This window comes from Alosa sapidissima, chromosome 21 (genome assembly GCF_018492685.1).
Source record: "Alosa sapidissima isolate fAloSap1 chromosome 21, fAloSap1.pri, whole genome shotgun sequence".
Taxonomy (NCBI): Eukaryota; Metazoa; Chordata; class Actinopteri; order Clupeiformes; family Clupeidae; genus Alosa; species Alosa sapidissima.
The window spans coordinates 25,976,268-26,001,124 of record NC_055977.1 but is presented as its reverse complement, the minus strand read 5'-3'; the positions used below and the strand labels follow the sequence as shown (position 1 = coordinate 26,001,124).

Below are 24,857 nucleotides of genomic sequence, written 5' to 3'. Positions count from 1 at the left end.
TAATATAGTTAAGAATGATTAAGTAGACTTGGCAAACTGGGGGTGGAGGTCACAAAGCCAAAATTTCACATGGCTAATGCAGCAGGTAGGCTACAGAATACAGATATGGCAAAAGTACAGAAAATGACTACTAAGAAAATGTTGCTATTTTAGTTCATGGGGAGGGGGAGAACCACCTATCAGGTCAAGATTAGGCAAAAATGTTGTATTTAAACAATTTTGTATTTCATTAGTTTATCAGAAATCTCAGTCAAAAACATTTTAACGGATAAATTACATGAAATCTTAGTTTACTGTGGGGCGTGATTTAAATCCATGCTAATAAAACATAAACTAGATTTTTTTTGCCCTCTGATAGGCCAAGACTGGGTTTTGGAATTTATTATGTTAAATTGACCCCGCCCCCAAAATCTGTAGCCCACCCCCTTCTGCGCTACCGTCTCTAGTAGCCGTTGACGGCTCTTGTAGTGACGGATCAACCCCGCTCTGTAACATTTTCTTTTTCTTTTTCATTTGTTTTGTGGAAAAAGAAAAAGGAGTACAAGTAAGCGCATCACAAACATCCGTCTAAAGCCCTTATTTTTTATAATTTAATCAAAAATACATTTTCTGTCTTAATTTGGGGTTTCCTTAGCTACGGCTATTGAGTCGATAACTGTTCAGAATTGGGAACGTTAGCTTGCTAGCATAGCTAACGTCAAATAGCTAGCTAGCTCGAGGTTTATGCTAACGTGTGTCATTGCTGTTTGATTACGTTAGGTAGCCGGCCAGCTAACGCTAACTGTTTTTTATTCAGCGATACAACCTCGAGACAAGTCGGGACAAGACCAGGTTAGTAACCATAATTTATCATTCGGTTTCTTGCGTGGGGTATTGTAGCTTCCTGTTGAGTAACATTAATGGTTAAGTGTATCCAATGTAGAAATAGGCTAAAATATCGTTACCGTTTACAGACTTAGCAAGTCTACAAGAGTTAATTAGCAGTGGGCCAGCATCCACTGCCTGCTCAAATTACTTGATTTCGATGCTATCTGTTTGCATAACTAAACACTATATTGTTAGCAGTTGTTATTTGATAAGGCCTATTTGGCAAGTGTGCATGCTAACGTTAAGTTTATTGCTGGATAACTGTTGTAAGAGGCTGTCGTTGGTTTGCTAGCTAATGTTGCCAAGCTTGTTGGGTGAAATGTAGCTAACGTTACGCATTGGGTGGAGTGACCCAAATACAATTGTCAGAGAGATATTTGAAACACTTTTGCGTAATATGGTGATCAGATAATTACATGCATGTTGTATTTGTTAGTTATTTCGTGCAATTTGCAATCATCTGATACCTCCTAGGCATTGGGTTAACATTAGGTCAGTAAACCAACTGCTGAACCGGTTTGTTGTTACAAACACCGTTTCGGCCTAGCTAACGTTGCCATATAACGTTAATGCCGCCATTTTGTTTTGTTCTCTCTAATAAAAACGATTTGGTCTATGATCAAAATATGGTGTTGAATATTTTGATAACCCTAATTGTAACTCACATTTTAGCGATGTAACGAATATCTAGATGATTACATATTGTTTATAATCTGTGAACACCAAATATGCTTGATATGTATTATGAAACGTATCGCAGCCCCCGTCCTCCACACGAAATATGGAGGCCATAGACGAGTAGAGCTATTTAGCAGCGTTGCTAAATTGTTATAGTGGATCCCAACATTAGCTAACGTATGATTGGTTTACGTTCACAGTCACGCAGTTGATGTAACGTTAACCTACCTTTAGAACTAAACGGTACATGTTAACTTAAATGTTATGGTTTATAAATGGCAATATATAAAATTACTCATTATTGTAGAAGTATGATTGAATTCATGATAACTTAGCTAATGTTAACCCTTGTCAGTTAGGCTTACATTGGAGCTAGCTAGTTGTATGGCTAAACTAGAACCATTAGCCAATTTACCTCGCTAGCTGTTTCATATACAACATTTGACAATTTGCCATAAAGGAATAGACGCGTTTGAATTCGTGCTTAGATTAATTATTTTATGTATTTTGATTTCGAGTAATACATATCACTAAGGCAGTGTAACTTAATGTTCGGGAACATGTGGGCCTTCGGAAAGGTGATGGCTTGCTAATGTTAGTTAGCTAATCTCTACGTAATATGTAACGTTAGCGCTGCTTGCCGGCCATCCCACGACCTAATTTCCTAATCTCTTTGGTTAGCCCATGTTCTCTAAGAATAGGGCGTGCGGACGATAGGACATTTTAATTGATTGTACCGTCGTTTATATTGTTCACAAGTATTTGTGCTGGTAGGCGACAATTTTCAACAAGGCGTTTTGGTAATCTGTAAAGCTAGCAGGTCTTTGAGTATTTTTCACACATCTAGAGACCGAATCGCACATCTCACTCAGAACAAATGTAGATTTTGTACCATCGGATAATCTGTGCCATGCAGTCAGGTACTTGCATAATGCAGTATCTTCGGACTAATTATAGTCTATAACATGATTTTGTTTTGATTCACTTATGGCAGTTCTACTTATGGGGTAGCTGTAATATACACGTCAGACTCTTTTATTCGTAATATGGTGATACAAGGCGCCCCATCAGACTCTATTCAACCACGAAAGATTGCAAATTGATTGTCAAAAATTACTTAATTGCATTGCCATTATGATGCATCTGAAATATATAGTAAACTAAACATATTATAGGGAGAAAGCACAACATTCAACTTGCAAACAAAATTTCCACTGGGAATGTATTTACCGGCAATACTTGTTTATTGTCTTGTGATTTGATTAATGTTAGCATCTTGCTCAGTTCATTGGATAAAACTGATTCACTTGAAATAATCATAACCATAGGTTAATGCACCCTGTAACAAATTCCTGTGTCACTTGACTCAGGAAAAAGACTCTGTTGTTGTAAATCTGCAAGATGTCAGGTCCATTGATTTTTATTGGCAAGCAGTAAAACATACTTAGTTCTGTTGTTGCCATGGAGGCAACTCAGCTGAAGGCAGGCACAGAGGAACATCATTTATAATGCATTGCCATGGCAACACCACTTGTACAATTTCCCTTGAACTGTTAGCCTTAAACATTGCATAATTCTGTATATATATATTTTATTAGGACTCCAAATAATGAAATGGAGGTAGTTCTTAGCATTTTTAGTTGTACTGTTGTCAGGGTATCATTAAAGTGTTGTTTGTTATACTCCTGGGTTATATCAGAATGCCTCTGTTGTGTTATCACTGCTCCCTTCCGCTCTCATTTCAGTCTCAAGGCTCACCATACTCAATGAGCGGACAGCGCAATGTCAGAGCGCTCTGGGCAAACGGCAAAGGGGAAGGATGGCAAAACCAAGTATGCATCTCTCAACCTGTTTGAAACCTACAAAGGAAAGAGCCTTGAAACACAGAAGCCAGTTGGTGAGTCCTTAGGAGTCCACATGAGAACTTTTAGCTGGTCTGCCATGGCCACTCCATTGTTTTTAAGTTAAAGAGGAAATGACCAGGGAAGTAGATGCCAGCTTCCTCCTTCCACATTTTTTTTCCTCCATTTCTCTTCCTTTCTTTCCATTTATGTACCCACTATACTTCAGCACTGGACCAAAGGTTACAGTTGGACAACATTGTAATTTAGTCATATTGTATTACGTCATGGCATAGGTCCATGTGTGAAAGTGACGGCGCAACTGTCAGTTTTGCTATAGGTTTACTGAGGTCCTCAGGCCTTTAGTATAATCTCTTGAGGGGAAGTAGCTGTGGGGTAGGCCTATGCCTTGGTTTTCAGCATTGTGGCTTCCTGGTAATGCAGAATTAAGAGATACAAGATGATTGTTTTGTAATAATGTAACATTGTTCTTGTAAATACTAGACTATGTCATATCTAGGATAATATTTGTTTAATGATGTGTAGTTTACTGTGTTTCTTGTAGTATGTGTTGTGAGGATTTTTTAAGCTAGAACATTATGTACCACTGTAAGATGCACAACACTGCCTCCCATTTACATGACGTGTTATACATCCTTAGGTCCTTGTATCACAGTTGTACTCAACAGGATTCCTCTACTGCATACCTGATACTGTGGTTTCAATTTTAGGCTATGTAACAAAAGGCAGTACAAGGCAGTGTAATTGAGCAGAACAAGCTTTTTTAGGGGGTGGGTTTGTTTTCTCCAGGAGGCCAGACATTATCCTGAGTAGGATTTCATGTACTTCACTGGGCTGTCAGCTGAACCCTCTTATTGCGCTTATGATAATGACTGATTTAATCGGCTGGTGCAGTGTGCATGCGAAAAGATGAATTCTGATACGGTAGGCAGACTTAATAAAGCGCAGACTCAATTACGCTTCATAGGAGAAGAAGACTCTGGTAACAGAGGATGGGTCAGCAGCAGAATTGATCATTTGAAGTCATTAAGCAGCCCCCCCCCTCCCCTTTGGAGCTTGTTTTGTTTAAAGATGGGGGGGGGGTGTAAATGAGCAATCTTGCTTCAACTGTGCCCTCAATGTTCAATGTTTATACATAAGCCATAGTGAGCCATGTTAAAAAATCCAAACAGTTGGCGACTACAGAAGAGAATGTACCAAAATATCCATGTCTACTCCTGCTATTTTGTCCTGTGCCTCTCTTGGTTTCCTGCTCCCTCCTTGGTCTTGTACACGCTTGCTCCTCCTTGCCTAGCAGTATCATATTACAGCACTCTCTGTGCTATTGGGACTCTCTCTTTCTTGTCCTCTCTCTAATGCTCTCCATCTCTTTATCTTTCCCTCTCTGCCATTAGTTGCCCCTCGTCATGGCTTGCAGTCTCTTGGTAAAGTGTCCTCTGCGCGGCGCATGCCCCCCCCTGCCAACCTGCCCAGTCTGAAGGCGGAGAACAAAGGCAACGACCCCAACGTCACGCTCGTTCCCAAAGACGGCACAGGATGGGCAAGCAAGCAGGAACAAGCAGACCCAAAGAGGTGAGCATTCTCTCTGCCCATTCTACAACATAACAGGGCTTCAGGTTCCCAGGCACTGAGCCTGATTGTTGGTGTGGGGTTGGCAAGGCAGTGCAAGACTTGATAATAGATAATTATGTTTAATGACTTGAAAGTTCCTGGTAATTGCAGGCACAAAAAATGTTTCTTACTTTATGCCCTGAGACACGGTTTTGGATTCCCTGTCCTCAATACAGTATGGTTGCTGGCATTAAAATGTACATAAAACTGCTTATGCTTTATGACGGGCAGAGCTTCATGAGTTCTGTTCACTGATAACCCCCCTGCCCTGTCTTGTTATGCTCCGCCCAGCGTGAGTGATCTGCTCCATCACAGTAAACTGCTTATACTTTTCCCTGTGGGGAGTGCATTTTACAGTAATGCAGTTGGTTCTGCCCCATAGGCATAGCTTTATGTGCTGATGCAGTAAAGTGAGACCGATGGTGTATTTCAAGCCCTTAAATCTGTATCTTTAGAACGGGGCTTTGTGAATGATGTTGGTATTGATCACAAGGATGCCAAATATCTCCCCATTTGTTGCTATAGCAACCGCCTTAAATCTCTCTGATCAATGGTTCCTTAATTAGTGCTGAATCATCTGAAAAGAGAGAGAGAGAGAGAGGGCTTGCAGGTGTTCTGAGGCAACTCACTGATCTGTGGTGTATTGCCTGCCAGGGTCCAACGATAATAGCTTTCATTTGGAACTGTGGTGTTGAACGTGAAGGCCTTCAATGGGCTTGTTTGTTAGGGCTTGCCTGGTATCTGTGTTCGTATTTCCTGTGTCTGATAGGAACACTGCGCTCTCTCTCTCTCTCTCTCTCTCTCTCTCTCTCTCTCTCTCTCTCTCTCTCTCTCTCTCTCTCTCCCTCCCCCCTCCGTCTCTCTCCTCAGTACCGATGCATTGTCAGCACCGCAGCCGGAGTTGCAGCAGCCTGTGGCTTCACAGACGCCTGCACCGACCCAGTCGAGAACCCCGCCAGCTCAACCGGTAGTGCAAGAGGTCACTATCTTTATTTCTATCTATCACCTTTTAACCACTGTAAAAATATATATAATAAATAGCCAATGAAGATGTCTTGTGCATTTCATTTTGCAATTTGCTTAGACTTCGGTATCATTGCTTACACTTAATATTCAATTTTGAATAAGGCTGTCACTTTACGTTCGAAAATCGATTGCACAATCGATTGGACCAACCAACACAAGTTTCGAAAACTAAAATAGGGAATCGATTTTAACCAAATATGTATACTATTCATTTTAAACGAATTAAACAAATAAAAATCTAAATGTAACAAAACTCACAAACAAGCAGAAAAATAACAAAGAATTCCGAAGTGCAGTAAGCATTGCGAAAGCTAAAAAGAAAATTCCCACCAATTTTACGCACCCGAAACAGCTGTTTCAATCGGCTGCTGTGCTGCTGGTGTTTTGCCAAAAAATTGAGGACCACGCGATCAACCTGTGCGACATGAGAGAGACGAGTGATGGGCCCTAATAACTTGAGGAGTTCGATATGGAAGCACTTCGGGGTTTGGGTATATCAAACTATGGAGAAGGACAAAGTGGTATGCAAACTGTGCAGTCGTGAGTTCTATGTAGGCGAAATTTGTTTGACATTTCTAATTGTAAACGCAGCCACGTTGAAGCCTGCAGTAATGTTTTTCACTGATGTTACGGTAGTCCACTCATGTTTTTCGAGAATGTCGCACTCCTGTTTGTCATTGTGCACGAAACTTCACGCCAAGAAATCATCAGAAATATTGCTGGCTTGTGCGTCTTCAAGCGCCCCCTCCGTGGATTGGCCTATATTTGGCGTTAAAAATTAAAAACGTCTTTAGACATGAAAAATCGATTTTACAATCGATTCAATGAATTATTATGTCTCAAGAATCGAACAGGATTTTTTCACAAAAGTGACAGCCCTAATTTTGAATAGTGATTGTTAATAGAATGTTTTTAACTAGAGAACTCTTGACTAGATAAATCAATCAGTTACTGAATGGATGTTCAGAATGGATGTAACTGGTGGGTCGGGACCCAAAAGTGGGTCGCGGACCCGTTCTGGGTGGGTCGTGGGGCTTGTTTTAAAAAAGAAGAAATCACTCATTTGAAATGCTACCTTATTAGGTCTAATATTGGACCTTTATTTTGATAGACTTTCTTATTCGTATCTCAGTCATTGTCATGGACATGTTTATAGACAATGTTTATGTGACAGGTCATGTTAGACATCTTTTTAGCAGTAAACACAATTAGGCTACGGCCCTGAATATTTGAAGTAGGATATGGATTCACTTAAATTGAGGACAAAATGGGACAGTGTGTGGTCTGCAGTGAATTGCTGGCACATGTGAGCATGCAACCATCAAAACTAAAATGCCACATGGAAACAAAGCACCCCTGTCAAAGACAAACCTGTCGAGTAGAGTACTTTGAAAGGTGACATCAGGAGTTGAAGACTTCACAATTGTGATGCCAAACATCAGCATGTTCTAAACAAACAGGCCTACAGGCACTTTGCGTGTAGCTCACCTTATCCGTTGTCTTCTCATAAAATATATGGGTAGCAACTTGATGAACATGGGAAATTTTGGGTCCCAAAGCCAGACCAGTTAAGATCCACTGGATTACAGAGCTGCAGAGCTTGGACTGGTTGTGACTGTGTGTGTGTGTGTGTGTGTGTGTTCCAGGCCCCAGTTACAGCTTCGGCCGCAGGGGCAAGGTCCTGGGCTCAGGCCAGTGTTACACATGGAGCACAAGGGGATGGTGAGTCACTGTCGTAGTCACAATTCAAGCGTGCACACGTGTGTGTGCGCGCGTGTGTGTAAACTTTCTATGCACATAATATGAATTCATACATTAATTTCTACATCTGAACACTGTCCAGGCCAGCGTTCATTGTTTTCCACTGAGGCGCCACTGAGTGACCCCTGTGTCTTGTGCCTTGTGCAGGTGGAAAGGGATCAAACCAACTGTCGCCATTCTCTCGCGAGGAATTTCCCACCCTGCAAGCGGCTGGCGACCAGGACAGAGTTGGCAGAGAACAGGCCACTGCCGATCAGTGGTATGGGCCCGGACCAAGCCTCCGCCCCCAGAGTGAGTGACCACAACACACACACACACGCTCTGAGTGTCACACACATTCACTGTCAGACTCAGAAACACGCATATACACTGTCACAACAACTGCCAATTCTGAATTTCTTGTGTGTATGAATACATTTGGCCATTAAAGCATGAATATGATTCTGATTTAGTCACACACATACACCCCTTCTCACTCATTTTCTCTGTGCATACAAACACACACACACACTGGCATGCTCTTTCACAGACACAGCATTGACACCTTCCGAAGTGGGCCCAGGAAGGCATAGTCATCTGTTTAAAAGAGCTGTTTGTGGTGATGTTTATGTGAGAATTTATTAAAATCTCATAATGAGCTAAAGCGGTGTATATTTAGACCCCTTCCTCTGGCCTATGATTCAGCTGCTGCCTAGAGTGGTAGGGGGTTGGCGCAAAGGATGCTGGGAATAGGATAGTCATTAGTGTTTATTTATTTATTTATTTATTTATTTATTTATTTATTTATTTAAAGATCTAACCACTGAGATTCTATAAGGTTGCCACTTATTGTGAAGAGTATAGAGACCATAAAATGGATGCTGAGTTGGTCACTCAATGACACTGCTGCTCACTGTACCTGTGTGTCTCTGTGTCCTGCAGACGTGACGAGTTGGCGGGACGGTGGGGGCCGAGGACTGGCGCCCACCCCGGCTGGGGAGGGGGTGGCGGAGGCTGGTGCTGGGGGAGCCCTGGTGATGGAGGGGGCCGCCGGGGCCCCTCCCCTTCAGCAGCCGAACCCCTCGTCCCACGGGCCGCCTAGGAACCCCCCGGCCGGCAGCCCCGCCCTGCCACAGCCTCCTGTCGGACCCCAGTTCCCTGCCTACCGTGGAATCATGCCTCCCTTCGTAAGTGGCACACGCTTACCTCAACACTGTTTAAATCACATCTTAACTGGTTTAAAGAAGCACTACAGAGTTTTGTTCTAAAAATAGTGAGCTGCCAACATAAAAATCATGCATTCAAATGCCACCAATAGTCCAATGGGCACTGATAAACAGGGTTCCCACGGTTCATGGAATTTTTGAATATCATGGAAATTTTTATGAAGTCTATTCCAGACATGGAAAGTCAGGGAATTGTATCATTTGTGGGGCAAAGTCATGAAATATCAGGGAATTTTGTTAGCAGTTTAAAATGTACTTGCCAAAATGCATTAATGCAAATATATGTCCAGGCAGAATTTGTATATCTGATAATTAGATTTACTGCTGGCTTAAGTGGTTGTGGTTGGCCCAACGTTGTTTATTCAAAGCCCATTTATTAATTTCTCATTCTAAAAAAAGGTCAAAGATTCTTGAACGTTACGCAGCTACTCTGAAATCTTTGGTCGCTATATTGTATGATTCGTTCTATAGTAGGTAATGGAAATTCAGGTTTTTTGTCAGGGAAAAGTCATGGAATTTTACATCTGACTTGGGGAACCTTGGATAAAGCCTTGTTCATGTGTACTGGTGAGAGGTGAAATTCCTTCGCCTCTGATTTGCCATTTATATGAATGTTCCAGTGTTTCCCACAGAATTGAATTGTATTTGTGGTGGTAGGTGAGGGGTAGGGGGGTTCTGTGTCGGAGTCAATAAAATGAATAGCCTATAGTTATGCTTGCTTTGCATGAGAAGTCGATATTGACAAGTAGCTGTAACGTTATAGTGTGCTAACCTCGACAACCCAACAGTGTTCTATTCTACATGACTTCATCCCATCTCAATAGTATAACATGGAAAATCATTGTGTGGTGGTCAGTTTTGATATTGTGGTGGGCCGCCACAAATTAGTCAATGTATGGGAAACACTGTGTTCACAATTTGCATGTGCTGTGCACAGAGTCAAGATTAGGTACGTAGTACATGATACCGACTGGTAGTGTTGACATGGTCAGTGACATTTTTTTTAATGTGATGTCATGACTGAAGGATGTTGCATTGACTAAATGTCGTGTCTCAGACAGCTCTTGGCTGACGGACTTTCAGCTGGCTAAGATATTTGCCATTTTCATTAGGCCACCTTAGCCAGTCAATGTCATCCTGTCCTGTTGGAAATAAGCCCTGCAGATGGTTGAAGCATCTGTCTGCAGTATCAACAGTGATATGTCCGTCAGCTGTGCTTTCGAGCGAGTTACGATTGCTCCTAACATTTCTGCCTCTATTCGTCCTGTATTATCTAAATGACTTTCTAAGACTGAATCCGCTTACTATGCTTAGAACATATAACATTGCAACAATAAAATGTTGCTAGTGACATGTGTAGAACACAATGTTTCAGATGTTGATGCATGCGTGCACCCTTGTTGATGAGGAGATCTTTGGTGTTTACAGATGTATCCGCCGTACCTGCCCTTCCCACCACCGTACGGCCCCCAGGGGCCCTACAGATACCCACCGCCCAACGAGGCGCCCAGGTACGCCACGTCTCAAGAGTTAAACACAATAAATCTTCAGCACCAATAAACTGCAATTGAAAACACTCAGAGCTTCAAGTTGCAGATGCTACTAGAAAATCAATCTGTGCCATGGATGATTTACCAGCTTAGCATCAGTGACCTTATTTCAAATGTTTTTTTATAGTGAAGCCTACAGATGAGGTGTTTGTAACTACATACTGATGCTAAAGATTTTGTGGATTGTGCTACAAAACTGTCAAAAACCTCTGTACAGAAAAACACAGTTAACATACAGCCCTGCCAATCACCAACCATTCTTTCTCTGTGCTCACTGGGACTGCTGTGTTTTTCCCCCACAGATTCGCTCGTGGTCAGGGTGGGCCAGGCCCTGATGGGCGGCCCCCTGGAGGTCCCCGGGGCAGTGGGGAAGCGGTGAAGCGGCCCTCCATCCTCAAGCAGGACGACCTGAAGGAGCTGGACGAGTTGGACCATGATGGAGACGAGGGCTGGGCAGGTGAGCACAACGCCCTTCTGGTGTGTGGTTGATGGGGCTGTAGCAATAACTATTCATCCTAAACCACCACGGCACGGAACTCAAGGCTCAGTATACTTTTATATACAGTCATTCGTGTGGTGCATCGGCTGTGCACGTCCTCAAACATAAACGTGAAGCGTGTACGCCAACGGATGTGACTGGTTGGTCAAAAAGCCTATCCCTAGCCTGTACATCCCTGGCATATTTTGCTATTTGTAGCATTATGCTATTGCACTCAGTGATGCTTATTGCTATGGATGCCATTTTGCGCTTTGAATCCATACTAGGCACACAGGGATCAAATTCAGCAAACAAAACAAGTGTCTCTCACAAGAGGTCCACATGAGTTGTCTTCCGTGTTTAGCACAGAACTTTCTGTCCAGAAATGTGTTGTGTGTTTTCTATTTCTAGGCTCTAGACTCCTCAGTCTAAACATGGTTCTTGGAATACCTCAGGAAGCTGCAGCTATTTTGTACAGACCAGTTGTGTATCTTGTTTTTCCTCCCAACCCCTATAAGCTCAGCTTTCCACATGGTGGAGGCTTTCTGAGGCGTTTTTTTGTTGTTGTTGTTGTTGTAGCAAGCGAGGGGAAATCAAGTGGTTTGATGAATTAGCGGAAAAATGCCTGCAAGCTTGGCTGCCTAACTCCCTGAGGTGATCATCTATGCAGAGAGTGGAAGGGAGGCCAACTAAAAGAGTGCAGTGCACACTGTATTAGAGAACACACTGTGGGAATGGTAGGGGGTTGGGTTGAAAGAGTCATTGTGTTGAAATCACAACAAATTGCAACGGCTGATAATTAATTGTGCTGCTAGCGACTCTGAACCAGTGGTCAATAATGTTTAATAATATGTTTTTTAGTCATGTTGTCATGTAGTCATGTTTTTTAGTCATGTTGTCCTTGTGTGAAAGTCATACTCATCAGTCAGAGGTACGGTGCTCCGCACGCTAACAAATCACATATGGCATCTTATAGCAATATTTGGAGGTAGTTGGTATATGTAATGCGTGTGCATTGTTTTCGTCCTTGGATTAGTAGATAGAGCAGTTTATGTTTTGATATCTTAATGGGTTTGTAAACTAAGTTTGTAATCCTGACTTGAAAGCCTGAAATCCCAACATCTGTCAGACAAATTGAAATTAGATATTATTTCCTAATCGTTCAGCCCTAGTAGGGGGAGAGTAGAGGGCAGTGGCTCAATCCCTATGTGAGCCCTGAGGACTAAGGACAAAAGACTGATCTCAGGAGCTAAGTGAGTGAGTGTGTGAGGCCACATGGGCTCAGATAGATATAAATTGGATTGGGACAGCACTTCACAAGATCATTTGTTACCTTGGCAACGTTTAATAACAAAGATGTTGATGACACTTGCCGGTTCCATTCCATGGTCGTGTGCCCTGCTGTTAATTTCCGGATTTCCCTATAGTCTCCGTGGTAAACGCTATTTGCTTTGATCTGTAGTGAAGTCTGCACTGATGCAGACTCACAAAAGGGCTCGGTAAGTGTGTACTCAAACCCTCAAGCCCTTTGAAATGCAGCATTGGGATAGCCGTAAGCCCTTACAAGTTTTACGAGAACGCGCAGCAAAGTCCATGAGTCTGAGTCCGGACTTTGGGATTGAGCCAGAGCGTCTCAATGAGCCGGAGATAGACTAGCCAAATATCCTCAGACAGATGATCAGATAAGGGTTGTTCTGGGATGTGGTTGAGAAGCAGTGTGTCTGTCAGCCCAGTTTCAGCGTTTGCTAAATCCCACTCATTTTTAATTAATTTCTCATTTTTTTACTTTCTCCTGAACGCCTGCGTGTGCTTCTGTCCGTAGGGGCTCATGAGGAGATTGACTACTCCGCCAAGCTGAAGTTCAGCGATGACGAAGGAGAGGAGGATGGTGAAGAGGAGAGAAGCGAGAGCAGGAATGGCACTCGGTAAGAAGACTGCAGTGTGTTTCTGTGCTTTAGCTGGTGGAACAATATGGTGACCATGACATTCCCATTTTCAATTCCCATGAATACACATGGGCCTGGCGATTAAATATTTACCCATACTGGTTACCCGCTAGCATAAATATTTACTTTACCCAAATGATTACCTGCTGGTATAAATAACTACCTTACCCATACTGATTTATCCGCTAGCATAAATATTTACCTTACCCATACTGATTATCCGCTAGCATAAATATTTACCTTACCCATACTGGTTACCCGCTAGCATAAATATTTACCTTACCCATACTGGTTACCCGCTAGCATAAATATTTACCTTACCCAACTGATTACCTGCTGGTATAAATAATAACCTTACCCATACGGATTACCTGCTGGTATAAATATTTACCTTACCCATACTGATTACCCGCTGCTATAAATATTTACCTTACCCATACTGATTACCCGCTGGTATAAAACTCTGTTTGTAATTGTAAACGGAAATATTGTAATGTAGCTCTCGAGCTTAGTCAGTCTATGTCAGTCAAAAAGCTTTGACAAACTTGTAATTTACAGTAACATGGACTAAATGTAACCTGGATTAAATGATTTTGACATGCTGCATTCTGTAATGATATTGCAATGGTAGTGCTGTCACTTTCATATTAAAGCTAAAATGAACTCTGTGATCATGCAAAAGTAAGACAAATTTCTACCATGACCAGATGGGCCTGATGGTCTTAATCAGTCTTAATCAGTGCCATCCCAACTAAACCTCTTCAAGACCAAACTGCTGGTCTTCCCAGCCAAATAAGCTATACATCACATCATAATCATCATCAAATTTGACTCATCTCTTGCTCCTATGAGATTTGCGAGAAAGTTGGGTGTCATGATTGCGACCACGTTGCCGGTCTTCCAGTCGTGCTGCATCGTACTATTCAGTAAAAGAAAAACCGAGTGTACCGAACCTAACAGGCCACCCAGCTCTTGGTACAGACCATGGTCATCTCTCGCCTCGACTACTGTAACGCCCTTCTAACAGGCCTCCTGGATTGTGTGTTGAAACCACTACAGGTGGTCCAGAACATGACTGTGTGAAAGTGTCATGGCACATTTGGTTTTTTAATCAACCAAAAACGGCATGTTACCTTGCTGTTCATTGAGCTCCACTGGCTACTCGTAGCCGCCTGCATCAAATTCAAGTCACTAATGCTTAGTGCTAAATGCTGCTAAATGAATACATAGAAATAATAAGTAATAAGTAATGGCCTCCGTTTGTCCGCTCCCCACAGAGAGCCACAGCAGCAGCGTGCTCAGGACGGCTCTGCCCCGACCTCACGCTCCCGAGCGTCCGACAGTGGAGGGGACTCCCGCCGCACACCCCCAGCCTCTGCTGCAGATAGCCCCACACCCCCCTCCAGCAAGCCAGCCTGGGCCGAGGAGGGAGGTGGCAGCTGGGCCGGACAGGGCAACACCGGACCCTACCAGGTACACCGTGTGTGTGTGTGTGTGTGTGTGTGTGTGTGTGTGCGCGTGTGTGTGCGCGCGCGCGCATGGGAGTTTGTATCTGCGTGTGTGAGCACTTTTGTGTGTGTCTGTGTACGTAAAGACTTCCTTCTCTTGAAGCTTAACACGTTTGAAAGGCAGTTGAACTGTACTGACTGGTCTTGGTGTGTTTACTCACGTTGTGCAGTGCTATAAAGACTGATGCAATGCTATAAAGACTGGTGGAGGCCTTCACCGTTCAGTCACCTCCTCCCCCTCCAGTACCGCCTCTGCAGATATATATATATATCAGTGGTCTAGGTGGTTGGGTAGTGCATGAGGTCCATGCAGGCAGGACTCCAGGTGTTCTCTACTGGTACAACAGCAGAGCAGCGCAGCAGAGCAGAGCGCCCCCTGACTGCGGCTGATGGTACTGTGTACCTGTGTGCAGGGCCGTAGGTCTGGACTGGGTGGCCCTCGGGAGCAGCCCTCCCCCCCACCAGGGCCTCTCCTCGGACAGGGGCCTTACTCCTACTACCGACAGGTACATGGGGGAACTTGGCGCCCAGACTCGCACGGCATTGGCTCCCATTGACTCATTTGACTCAAAGCATGCCCCATCTTATCCAGCCACTCTTCCCATCCAGCATGACCGCCAGAACAAAATGCTGTTTGACTTTGGTTGTCATGGAGAGAATGTTACCCTGACTGTGTCCTCTTTGTCACACGCAGGACCGCTCGTCCAATCAGACAGGCCCTCCAGGTCCTGTCCCCCTGGTGGCCCAGAAGTCCCCAGGTGCTCATCAAGGCAGCGGTAGTAGCGGCGGTGGCCCCACTCCTCCGCCCCCCTCTGGCGGGCTCCTGCCCCAGCCGGGGGCGGGTGAAGACGAGGACGAGACGTGGCGCCAGCGGCGGAAACAGTCCTCCTCGGAGATCTCAGCCGCCGTGGAGCGCGCCCGTCGCCGCCGCGAGGAAGAGGAGAGGCGCATGGAGGAAGAGCGCCGGGCGGCGTGCGCCGAGAAGCTCAAGCGGCTCGACCAGAAGCAGCAGCAGCAACAGCAGCAGACTGTCAAGCCGGACGGCTCAGTTGCGGCCCCCGCTGCCCCTGCCAGTAGCCCCAGCCCCAGCCCCTCACTCTCTGCCTCCTCGCCCAACGTCAGTCAGCCCCCCTCGCCCTGCGTGGACCCCGAGGAGCCCCCGCTGTCCTCTGTACAGGCCGGCTCCACTGCCGGCAGTAACCGACAGAGGGCCGGCAGCAGCAGCAGCTACGACTCCAACACAGGTTAGGCGACACACCACAGCACAGTAAAATGCTATCAGATCAGCTGTACACCGAATGCTTTTAGAGTGTATACCTACCTGATTTTAGAGTTGATTTTGCTCTTCAGCTGGTGGAACAATATGGTTATCGCTCAAAAGTAGTGGAACGTAAGAACATAAACTATTTGTCTATAAATATATGTTTTTTGAAAGGAAGGAGTTTATATAAAGAATATATGGTTATAATATTTCAATGCCTCAATATCATAATGATGCCACTTGTGTCTTCTCCAGAGAGCCAGCCGGGTCCTCCACCACCAGTGTCCCAGCAGCAGCAACAACCGCAGCAACAACCACAGCTGCCTCCACAGAAGCTTCTGGAGGTCGCAGGGCCTGTGGACAACAAAGAGGACCCCCAGGGTGTACCTCACGTCCGCAGTGGAAGAAGTGGAGGAGGAGGAGAGGATTCTGGGAAGGTGGAAAGCATGGGGGGTGGCGCGGGTCGGCAGCCCAGCGGTCCGCCTGGTCAGGGCTACTCTAAATACCAGAAGTCGCTGCCACCTCGCTTCCAGAGGCAGCAGCAGGTACGTCCACGGCACAATTGCAGCAGCACTTCTGCTTTTTATCCTTTATTCAGACAGGACAATAAAGGCCATCAGATGAGGGGGTTAGACACCAAGTTCTGGAATGGTTTGGGTTTAAATTTGGGTGCCCAAATGGGGCACCTGCACTGTACGCCGGCGACCCGGGTTCGATTCCCGCCCCGTGGTCGTTTCCGGATCCCACCCCAACTCTCTCCCTCTCACTTCCTGTCATTCTCAACTGTCCTATCAAATTAAAGGCATAAAAAGCCCAAAAAATATATACTTAAAAAAATAATAAGCTTTATTTGTATAGCACCTTTCATACATAAATTGTAATAATACAAAAAAATAATAATAAATAAAACAAAAGAATGGCAACATAAGGATGCCAACTGTACCGTTTGTATCAGGGCTACCTACACTCTTTTTCTTGCTTTGGTCTTTTTTAGTATTTATGCAACAGTACAGTGGAGTAAAAGATGTTAAGAGAAACGATGAACAATCTTGTCCAAGGGCATCTGCTGTTTTCAAAAAGCATTATAATGCTGGTGATTTGTTGCTCCAAAATGGTAACATATTTCACAACAAAAACAGTTTAGTCTCACTCTAATGGAGGCATTTTGGAAATGGATTTGTACAGAGATCAGATGAAGACATCTAATAGCTTAATGGAGATGGAAATCATCCCTCTAAGCTCTGTTCCAGTGTTGCTGCTGCATTGCAGATGGCTTAGGCAACAGTGTGCTTTAATCTTCTGACATTACCCAGGGAGTTACGTAACCTTGTTGGCAAACAGACAAGAGAACCATGTAAGAGATGAAGAGAGTTACCGAGGCCCGTTTAAATTATGCATGATGGACACGCTGCCAGATATTGTTTCTACCCCCAAAACCCGGGCGATGGGAGACAAAAGCAGAGTGTGTGTGTGTGTTTTTCACTCTTCCTTTCTTCTCTCCTGGCCGCTCCCAGGAGCAGCTCATGAAACAGCAGCAGCAGTGGCAGCAGCAGCAGCAGCACAGCCAGGCTTCCCAGGGCCAGCTGCAGTCTCAGCAGCAGGCTCCACCACAGGGCCCCGGGGCCCAAGGGAACGCGCCACAGGGCGGCCCCAAGCAGACCGGCCCGCCGCTCTACCAGCCCGGCTCCATGGGCCGACCCCACGCGCCGCCCCTGCCCATGAACTTTGACCCCCGCTGGATGATGATGCCCTACATGGACCCCAGGATGATGCAGGGCCGCCCCCCGCCCATGGACTACTACCCGCCCAACATGCACCCTTCTGGTGGGTGCACATAACTGTTGTCCCATCGCGTGCAAAACTGACCTACATATCGCCACACAATACATGCAAATCTGTGCACACAATGCTAGCATTTGTTGGATGTAGAGTCTGCACTCTTGACTTTAATGAGATGTTAACATGGCTTTCATGCATCAGTTGAAATTAATATTTTGTGGAATGCTTGAACATAATCCTATTTGTAATGCCTGCCATTGCAAAAATAGATGCTGTGGTGGCAAGAAAACTCTCTTGGATCATTGTGATTTCTGACTTGTGATTTCTGATCAGCATAACAAATCATTGACCCTCTGAATAGATGCATCCTTGGCTTCCAGTTGTCTTGATGTGAGGGTGTCCCACAGTGATGAATGACTGTTTACCTTTGTTGTCTCTTCTGAAAGGTTAGCTGGAGATGATATGTGTTCTAACATTTGAATTGGGTTCCTTGTCACAGGGCTCATGGGGCGAGAGCGTTCCGACTCCGGAGGTTCTGGGTCGGACCAGTTTGACCGGCAGCAGCAGCAGCAGCATGGGGGACCCCCTCATCCCCACCGCGGGACACCCCCCATGGATCCGAAGCTGGCCTGGGGGCCCGAGGTGTTCCCCGTTGGAGGAGAAGGCCGAGGACTCAGCTCCCCGCTGAGGCAGAAGCAGGCCCTGGATGAGGAGGACAACATGGGCAAGGGGCCAAGGTAAGAGCCACTCCAGTCAGGATGTCCTCTCATGCATACCTGATGAAGCCTGTGAAAGGGGCTTGACAAAGTGCCGGCTCTGCCATCTGAATGTATTACATTACAGCCTTTTAATCCTGGACTAGATTAGATGGATTTTGTTGCATGATATCCATCGTGTTGTGGTTATGTTTAAAAGGATTTAAATCAGGTGGAAACCACAGAACATTATGACAATGTAGCCAAGATATTATTATGCTTCAGGACTTAGTATAAGATATGATCCACTTGTCCCTGATTGTTTTGCATGGATAAACAACAAGGCAAGGCCAGGTTATATAGCACATCATACACACAGAGGCACTCTGTGGAAACGCAGTAGTGAAAATGTGTTGTCCTCCTTACCTTCTCTTGCAGGAGTGACACTCCTCCCGTCCGAGGCAGGGATGGCGGATCTGGCCCGATACAGCAGCCTGGCATCTCCCCCAACTCTCCCTCTGGCTCGTCCAATCAGACGCCGCCACCCGTGGGCTCCCAGGTTGGCGGACCCCACCATCAGCCCTTCATGGGGGGCCGAGGAAACTACAGCGGCTTCCCCGACGGTGGATCCCGAATGGCTGCGCACCAGCAGCAGCAGCAGCAGCAGCAGAGGGGTAACAGTGGAGGGTCCCTGCACGGCTTCGGTCACCAGGACGAGGGGCCCCCTCGTGGGGGTCAGCAGCAGGGTCAGATCTGGGGCGCTCCGCACCCCCACTACGACCGCAACGGCCGCACAGACCTCTCTCCTCTGGAGAACAGTGGCCACCTCCAGCAGCAGCAGCAGCAGCAGCACCATCACCACCACCCCGGGCATCACCCGCACTTCTCCCTGTACCCCCACAAGCAGGAGAACGGGCGCGGTGAGCGCGAGCGTGTAGGGGAGCCCAAGAAGAGCAACCCCTCACCCCCGCTCCACCAGCCGTCCCTCTCCTCCTCCTGCTCCTCCTCATCCTCGTCATCCTCTGCCAGGGAGGACGGCAGTGGGAAGCAGCAGCAGCAGCAGCAGCAGCCCCAACAGCAACCCCAGCATCAGCAACCGCAGGCCCCACAACCAGAGCATGACGCCACGGTTGGGCATGGCAGCAGCAGCGGTGGTGGTGGTGGAGGTGGCGGTGGCCGGAAAGGGGATAAGATGCCCCCCAACGCCCACTTCTCTCAGTCCCAGCATGCTCAGCAACCGCAGCAGCACCCCAAAGGCGGCCAGCGTGGCCGCGACCACAAGACTGAGACCCAGTGGGGCCCGCGACCAGGAAGCAGCGCACCGGGCGGAGGAGGTTCCCAGCACGGCAGAAAGGGAAACGCTGGACCGGGCGCCAACGTGGGAGGGGAGCACTCGGCAAACGCTTCCGCCGACAGCAAGTCATCTGCGCAGGGAGGGGGCGCCAACTTTAACAAGAGGGCAGGCCCGATCAAGAGGCCAGTGCTGAAGGAGATGAAGAGGGAGGGCGGAGAAGGGGAAGGCGGGGAGAAGACCGCTGTAGGATCGGGGAAAGAGAAGGAGCAAGATGGCGGCCCGTTAGCAAACAAGCAGGATCCAGCCACCAACTCTCAGACGTCATCCACCAACTCCGGCAAGGATGAATCTGGCCCAGGCGGCAAGCCCAGGAACGGTGGCGGCAAGGAGCGAGCACCTGGAGGCAAGGGCCCCAAAGATGGCGACGGCTCGGCCCCCGGCCAGGGCGGCTCCGCTCCGCCCTCCAGGAGGGACCGCGAGCGCTCACATGAGGGAGTCGGCGGGCCCGCCACGTTCCACCCCTCCGCCTCCAGGGGCAGTCGGGCGACCCGTGCCCGTGGTGAATTCTATGGACGCGGACGTGGGTACCGGGGCTCCTACGCAGGTGGCGGTGCCGGTGGTGGTGGCGGCAGCAGCAGGGGCCGAGCAGGCGGCAGGAGCAGCCGGGACTTCCGGGCGTCGGCCAACAGCGGCTACCACCAGGAATATAACAAAAACGATGGGCCGCGCGGCGGCGGCAGACACGGGCAGCTGAGCTCTCAGCACAACCCGGCGCGCGCCCGCAACCGCAGCGAGACGCGCAGCGAGGGCTCCGAGTACGAGGAGATCCCCAAACGCAGGAGGCAGCGCGGGTCCGAGACGGGCAGCGAGAGTGGCGCCAGCGAGCACTCGGAGAAGGAGGAGCAGCAGCAGCGCAAGCCCAGCGCCAAGAACGGCACCGGCCCCGAGAATGCCGTGTCCAGCGGCGGGCAGTCAGCCCCACCCAGGGGCTCACAGGCACGGGTGTTCACCCCTCGAGGAGTGCCCTCCCGTAGGGGCCGGGGAGGAGGAGGCACCGGAGGAGGCATCTACCGCAGCGGTGGTGGAGGAGGGGGAGGCATGGCCGGAGGTCACCGCTCGGCCTCTGGGTCGGCATCCTCTCACAGCTGGTCTGCCAAGTCCTCGGCGACCGTCCGCAAGCAGCAGGCCCCTGCCAACCCCTCACCCCCTAAAGACTCAGGTCGCACCAGTGGGGGAGACAAGAAGGAGAAAGCCGGTGGTGGTGGAGGTGAGAACCAGTCTCAGAGCCAGGCCGCTAACCCGGCTCAGTCAGGGCAGGCTGCCACCGCGGTGCCCCCTCCGCAGAGCTCCACCGAGAACGGGGGTGTCGTGGGCCAACCTCCGTCGGCCAACCCCGCCACCAACTCCACAGGGACCCCGCCGCAGTCGCTCCCGGGTCAGGACGGCCGTGGAACGTTCCCACCGCGGAACTTTGAGCGCCCGCCCCGACGCCGTCGCCACGGTCGCTCGCAGCATCAGCAGGACAAGCCACCCCGTTTCCGCCGGCTCAAGCAGGAGAGGGAGAACGCCGCACGCATCAACGGCAGCACGGGGCAACACCGCTCCTCCTCGCCTGCTGAGACAGATGGCCCCGGCAACCCCAATGCTGCCGTTCCCAATGCTAACCACAACTCCACAACCACCAACGCCACCACCAACAACAGCGGCAGTGGCCATGTTGGGGGTAGTGGTGGTGGCAGCGGCAGCAGTCTGAACTTAAACAGCCACCACCACCATCACTACAACCAGAGCAACGCGTCCCAGAATCACCCACAGCACCGACACAACCACAACCCGGCCGGGGGCGCCAAGTCCCCCGACGTCTCCAACCAGAACTCGGACCACGCCAACGAGGAGTGGGAGACCGCCTCGGAGAGCAGTGACTTCACAGAGTTCCGCGAGCGAGAGGCAGGAGGCGGCGGCGGCAAGTCATACCCCTCCCACCACCACCACCAGCACCACCACCAGCACCACCCTCCAGGGCGCGGTGGAGGAGGTGGCGGTGGCGAGCGAGACCTGTCCTCCAAAGAGGCGGCCGGAAACAAGAGGAGCTTCTCCAGCCAGCGGCCCGGCATGGATCGGCAGAACCGGCGTGTTGGCGCCGGCGGTGGCGGTGGAGGAAGAGGTCCCCGGGGGCCGCCCGGCGGTGGTGGTGGAGGAGGCGGAGGCATGGGTGGGGCGGGCAACGGAGGAGCCAGTCGCGGCGAGAGGCGCGGCAACTGGCCCTCCCCTAAAAACAGGAAGTAATTTTTTTTTTCTTTTTGTTACTTTTGTTTTGTTTTGGAGAATTTTTGGAAACATTTCAAATGCATCCTGTGTCTCTTCCCCTTTCCTACCCTGATATCTTTCTGCCCCTTTTTCGTTTCCATCAACTCACTGTTGTTTTCTTTCCTCAACCCTAACATGCTAGCACATTATTGTACAATACATAGTGACGGAGACCGTGTACTTACTCATTCTTGAACCCTACCTGCCCCTTCTCTGTGTTGCTTTCTCTCTCACTGCTGTCTCCCCCCAACCCTTTTGTAGATCCATGCTCTGCTCCCCCTCTCCCCCACCCCCTACAGCAATCACCCCACCCCAGCCTACCCCTCTCTGGCCTGGCTCTTGATTAGATTTTACAGACACTTCATTTTAAAACTCGAGCATCTGTTGACTGAAGCTACAAACGTTCAAACGAGATCCACAACAGTCGCACGTTTGCATTTAACAAGCACAAGATTGCATTGAACCCAGTCCAGTGAGAGTGCCGAGCCCGTGTCGGAGGGAGGTGGCTGGACAAGGCTCAGTTCAGATACACGAAGACGGGGTCAAAGGCCACAATGAACTTTTGTATTGTTACCACAGGGTGGATGGACTGAGGTCATCAAACTAGCAGGGGAGTGGGTGGGGGGTGCAGACCTGCCGATTTTTTTCTCTACAAGAGTGGTTGGGAAATGGAGGTTACCGTTTTATCGTGAACAATTGTACCATAGGCCTGTTTTGTTTGTCTCCCCTCATGTTGTGGGGAATTCTTTAATATTTTTTTCTTCCTACCCTCCTGTGTTCATTGTTCTTTTTCTTTCCACCCTTAGAAGAGTTAGGGCTGTGTACTTATTTCTCTTCTTTTCTGCAAGGCAGATCATTTATTAAAAAACACCTTTTTATACAAACCCAGCCCTTTCTCGCCGTTATTTTTCTTTTTGTTTTGGGTCTTTCAACAAGTACATCATTACTTACTGTGACTACCAACCCCACAAAGAACTACTGCTCACTTCCCCACTCACACTGATTCTGTCTCTAACGTCAACGTCCTTGCTGCTCTGTCCTACAAATATACGGTGTGATTTCCTCTTTTTAGGGTTTGGGGGAGACTCCTCCGGTGTTATCTGTTTTGACTGATGAAGCCTGTTTTTGTTTATTTTTGTTTTGTTTTTGTTTGCCAGCCTCAGCGTAGCACTCTAGTTTTCTTGACACAAACATTTGAGTACACTTTCATTCAACGAGGAAATGTCTTGTCCTCGAGCAATGGCATGCAAAAAAGGTGACTGAATTGATGGCTTAAAAAGGCTTTAAGAGGTTTTTTTTTCCCCTCTCAACTCATTTTCCGAGGCAGTTTTTCCCCTTTTTTTTTTTTTTTTTTTTTTTTTTTTTTTTGTCTTCGGAGAATGGGTCTTGAGTATTCCTGTCAATATTGTTATGATTAGATACATGCACAGTTATTTGTTATCCATAACAGCTTAATAGTAAGCACTCCTAGAATAAAGCAAACTGTTATGGTGTTTCTTTGGGGGGGGTGGGGTCCTCCCTGCCCCTCTAACCCTCTCCTCTCTCCCCCTCTCCCCCCTGCCCCTCTCCCCCTTAATGCATGCCCTCACAATGTTGGATAGTGCAGCAGGTGTCATAACCCCTCTCTGCAGGGGCCAGAGAACTGCTGGCCACTGTTGCTGTTGTTGAGTGTTTTTGGCTCTGCCGTTGTGTACATATAATACGGGAGGAGGAGGAGGTGGCGGCTCTCTGCTTGGGTGGTGCGGCTCCTGCCATAAGTGTCTACAGGGTGAACAAAACAGCTCTGTTTAAAAAAAACAAACAAAAAACTTTCCACTAAGTGTTTCATATTCCATAGTCTTCAACTTCATGGGCCTGCTGTGGAAGTCCAGCAGATGTGAAAGTTCTATATATATATATTATATATCCTCAAAACTGACCCTTTCTGTTCTTTTCCTTTATTGATGAAATTTGCTTACTTTCCTGTGAGTGTTACGGAGCTGTTCAAGGGACGTTGATGAAACCCAAATGTTGACAAAAAACACTGACAAACTTCTACACGGTAACTCCGCCTTAGGGCTCAGCTCAGAGGATTTCCAAAGTCTAAAAGGGCATCATAAACAATTGAGAATACATTTTTTTTTCTTTGTTCCTCAAAATTGTATCAATATCACACTGCTGTAAGTTGGGGTTTGTCTGTGTACTGGAGCTTCTGTGACGTCGAGTAGGGTTTACGAATGAGTGTGCGCATGGGCAGTTTTCTCAACTCGTGTGACGTTCCCCCCCTCGTCAAGGCAGAGGTCGTATGCACACGTTTAAAAATGTTCTTTTGTTTCTGCCATATTAGGATACAATTGTACCACTCACCTTTGCATACATTCACGTATATACATTGAAGTGTGTGTATATGTTTATCCAAATGAAGTACTTGCAGTGGGGTAACTTAGCCAATTGTTTGGTCATCAAGGATTTCCCCCCTCATTTTATACATTACGGATAAAATACAAAATGGGGTGGGTATCTATTTTCCTTTTTAACACTGTTTTACCCATGCATGAACACATCTATGGATGCAGCAGCTTAAGGAGCCTGTCATACATTGGTAGCCATATTACTCGGGGTGGGGTGGGGGGCTCTTAACTGATTCCTTCATCCCTCGTTAACTTTTATCTATTGACGTGGTCATATTGTATGTACCCATGTTTAAATAAAAAAGTAAAATAAAATAAAAATGTATTCCTTGAAATACTCCAAGATTGTACTATATTTCCAGCATTACCAAGGTACCCTGGAGTGGTTGAAGCTGTTAGGCTATAACTGGTTTATTATTGGAACCGTAATATACACACATGTATGTATATTGGTATGTATCTAAGTTTGTCTACCCCAACTTACATTCCCACAAACAAATGTTGCCATTTTAAGTTCAAGGGAGCAATGTACAAGCAGAGAAGTGTCTTATTATAATAAAAGTATACAAAGAAAAAAGTTAATAAATTTTTGTTTTACTGGAAGAACTGGTGTGGTTTGTTTCATTGGGCTATGGGGTG

The 24,857-nt window shown here is 47.3% G+C and overlaps 1 protein-coding gene across 4 annotated transcripts; it reads left to right on the top strand.

The window, feature by feature from the left end:
* The first annotated feature begins 423 nt into the window (after positions 1–423).
* prrc2a (proline-rich coiled-coil 2A) lies at positions 424–24,821 on the top strand. 4 transcript variants are annotated; one of them, XM_042075985.1, is made up of 18 exons: positions 424–544; positions 760–831; positions 3,291–3,442; positions 4,802–4,979; positions 5,889–5,997; positions 7,691–7,766; positions 7,953–8,096; positions 8,727–8,971; positions 10,439–10,521; positions 10,863–11,017; positions 12,861–12,963; positions 14,262–14,457; positions 14,906–14,998; positions 15,187–15,736; positions 16,009–16,298; positions 17,268–17,577; positions 18,032–18,269; positions 18,666–24,821. In XM_042075985.1, exons 3-18 carry the CDS (start codon positions 3,328–3,330, stop codon positions 21,805–21,807), a joined length of 6,027 nt encoding a protein of 2,008 aa, XP_041931919.1. In that variant the 5' UTR covers positions 424–544; positions 760–831; positions 3,291–3,327; the 3' UTR covers positions 21,808–24,821. The 4 variants fall into 4 exon arrangements, with proteins under 4 accessions (XP_041931919.1, XP_041931918.1, XP_041931921.1 ...); XM_042075984.1 differs by having other exon boundaries at positions 437–544; positions 797–831; XM_042075987.1 differs by lacking the exon at positions 14,906–14,998 and having other exon boundaries at positions 437–544; positions 797–831.
* Positions 24,822–24,857: the final 36 nt, after the last annotated feature.

Coding starts and splice junctions, on each gene's coding strand:
- prrc2a (XM_042075985.1), top strand. CDS start 3,328: ATGTCAGAGCGCTCTGGGCAAACGGCAAAGGGGAAGGATGGCAAAACC. Junction 5,998..7,690: donor CTCAACCGGTAGTGCAAGAG/GTCACTATCTTT, acceptor TGTGTGTTCCAG/GCCCCAGTTACAGCTTCGGC. Junction 17,578..18,031: donor GCCCAACATGCACCCTTCTG/GTGGGTGCACAT, acceptor TCCTTGTCACAG/GGCTCATGGGGCGAGAGCGT.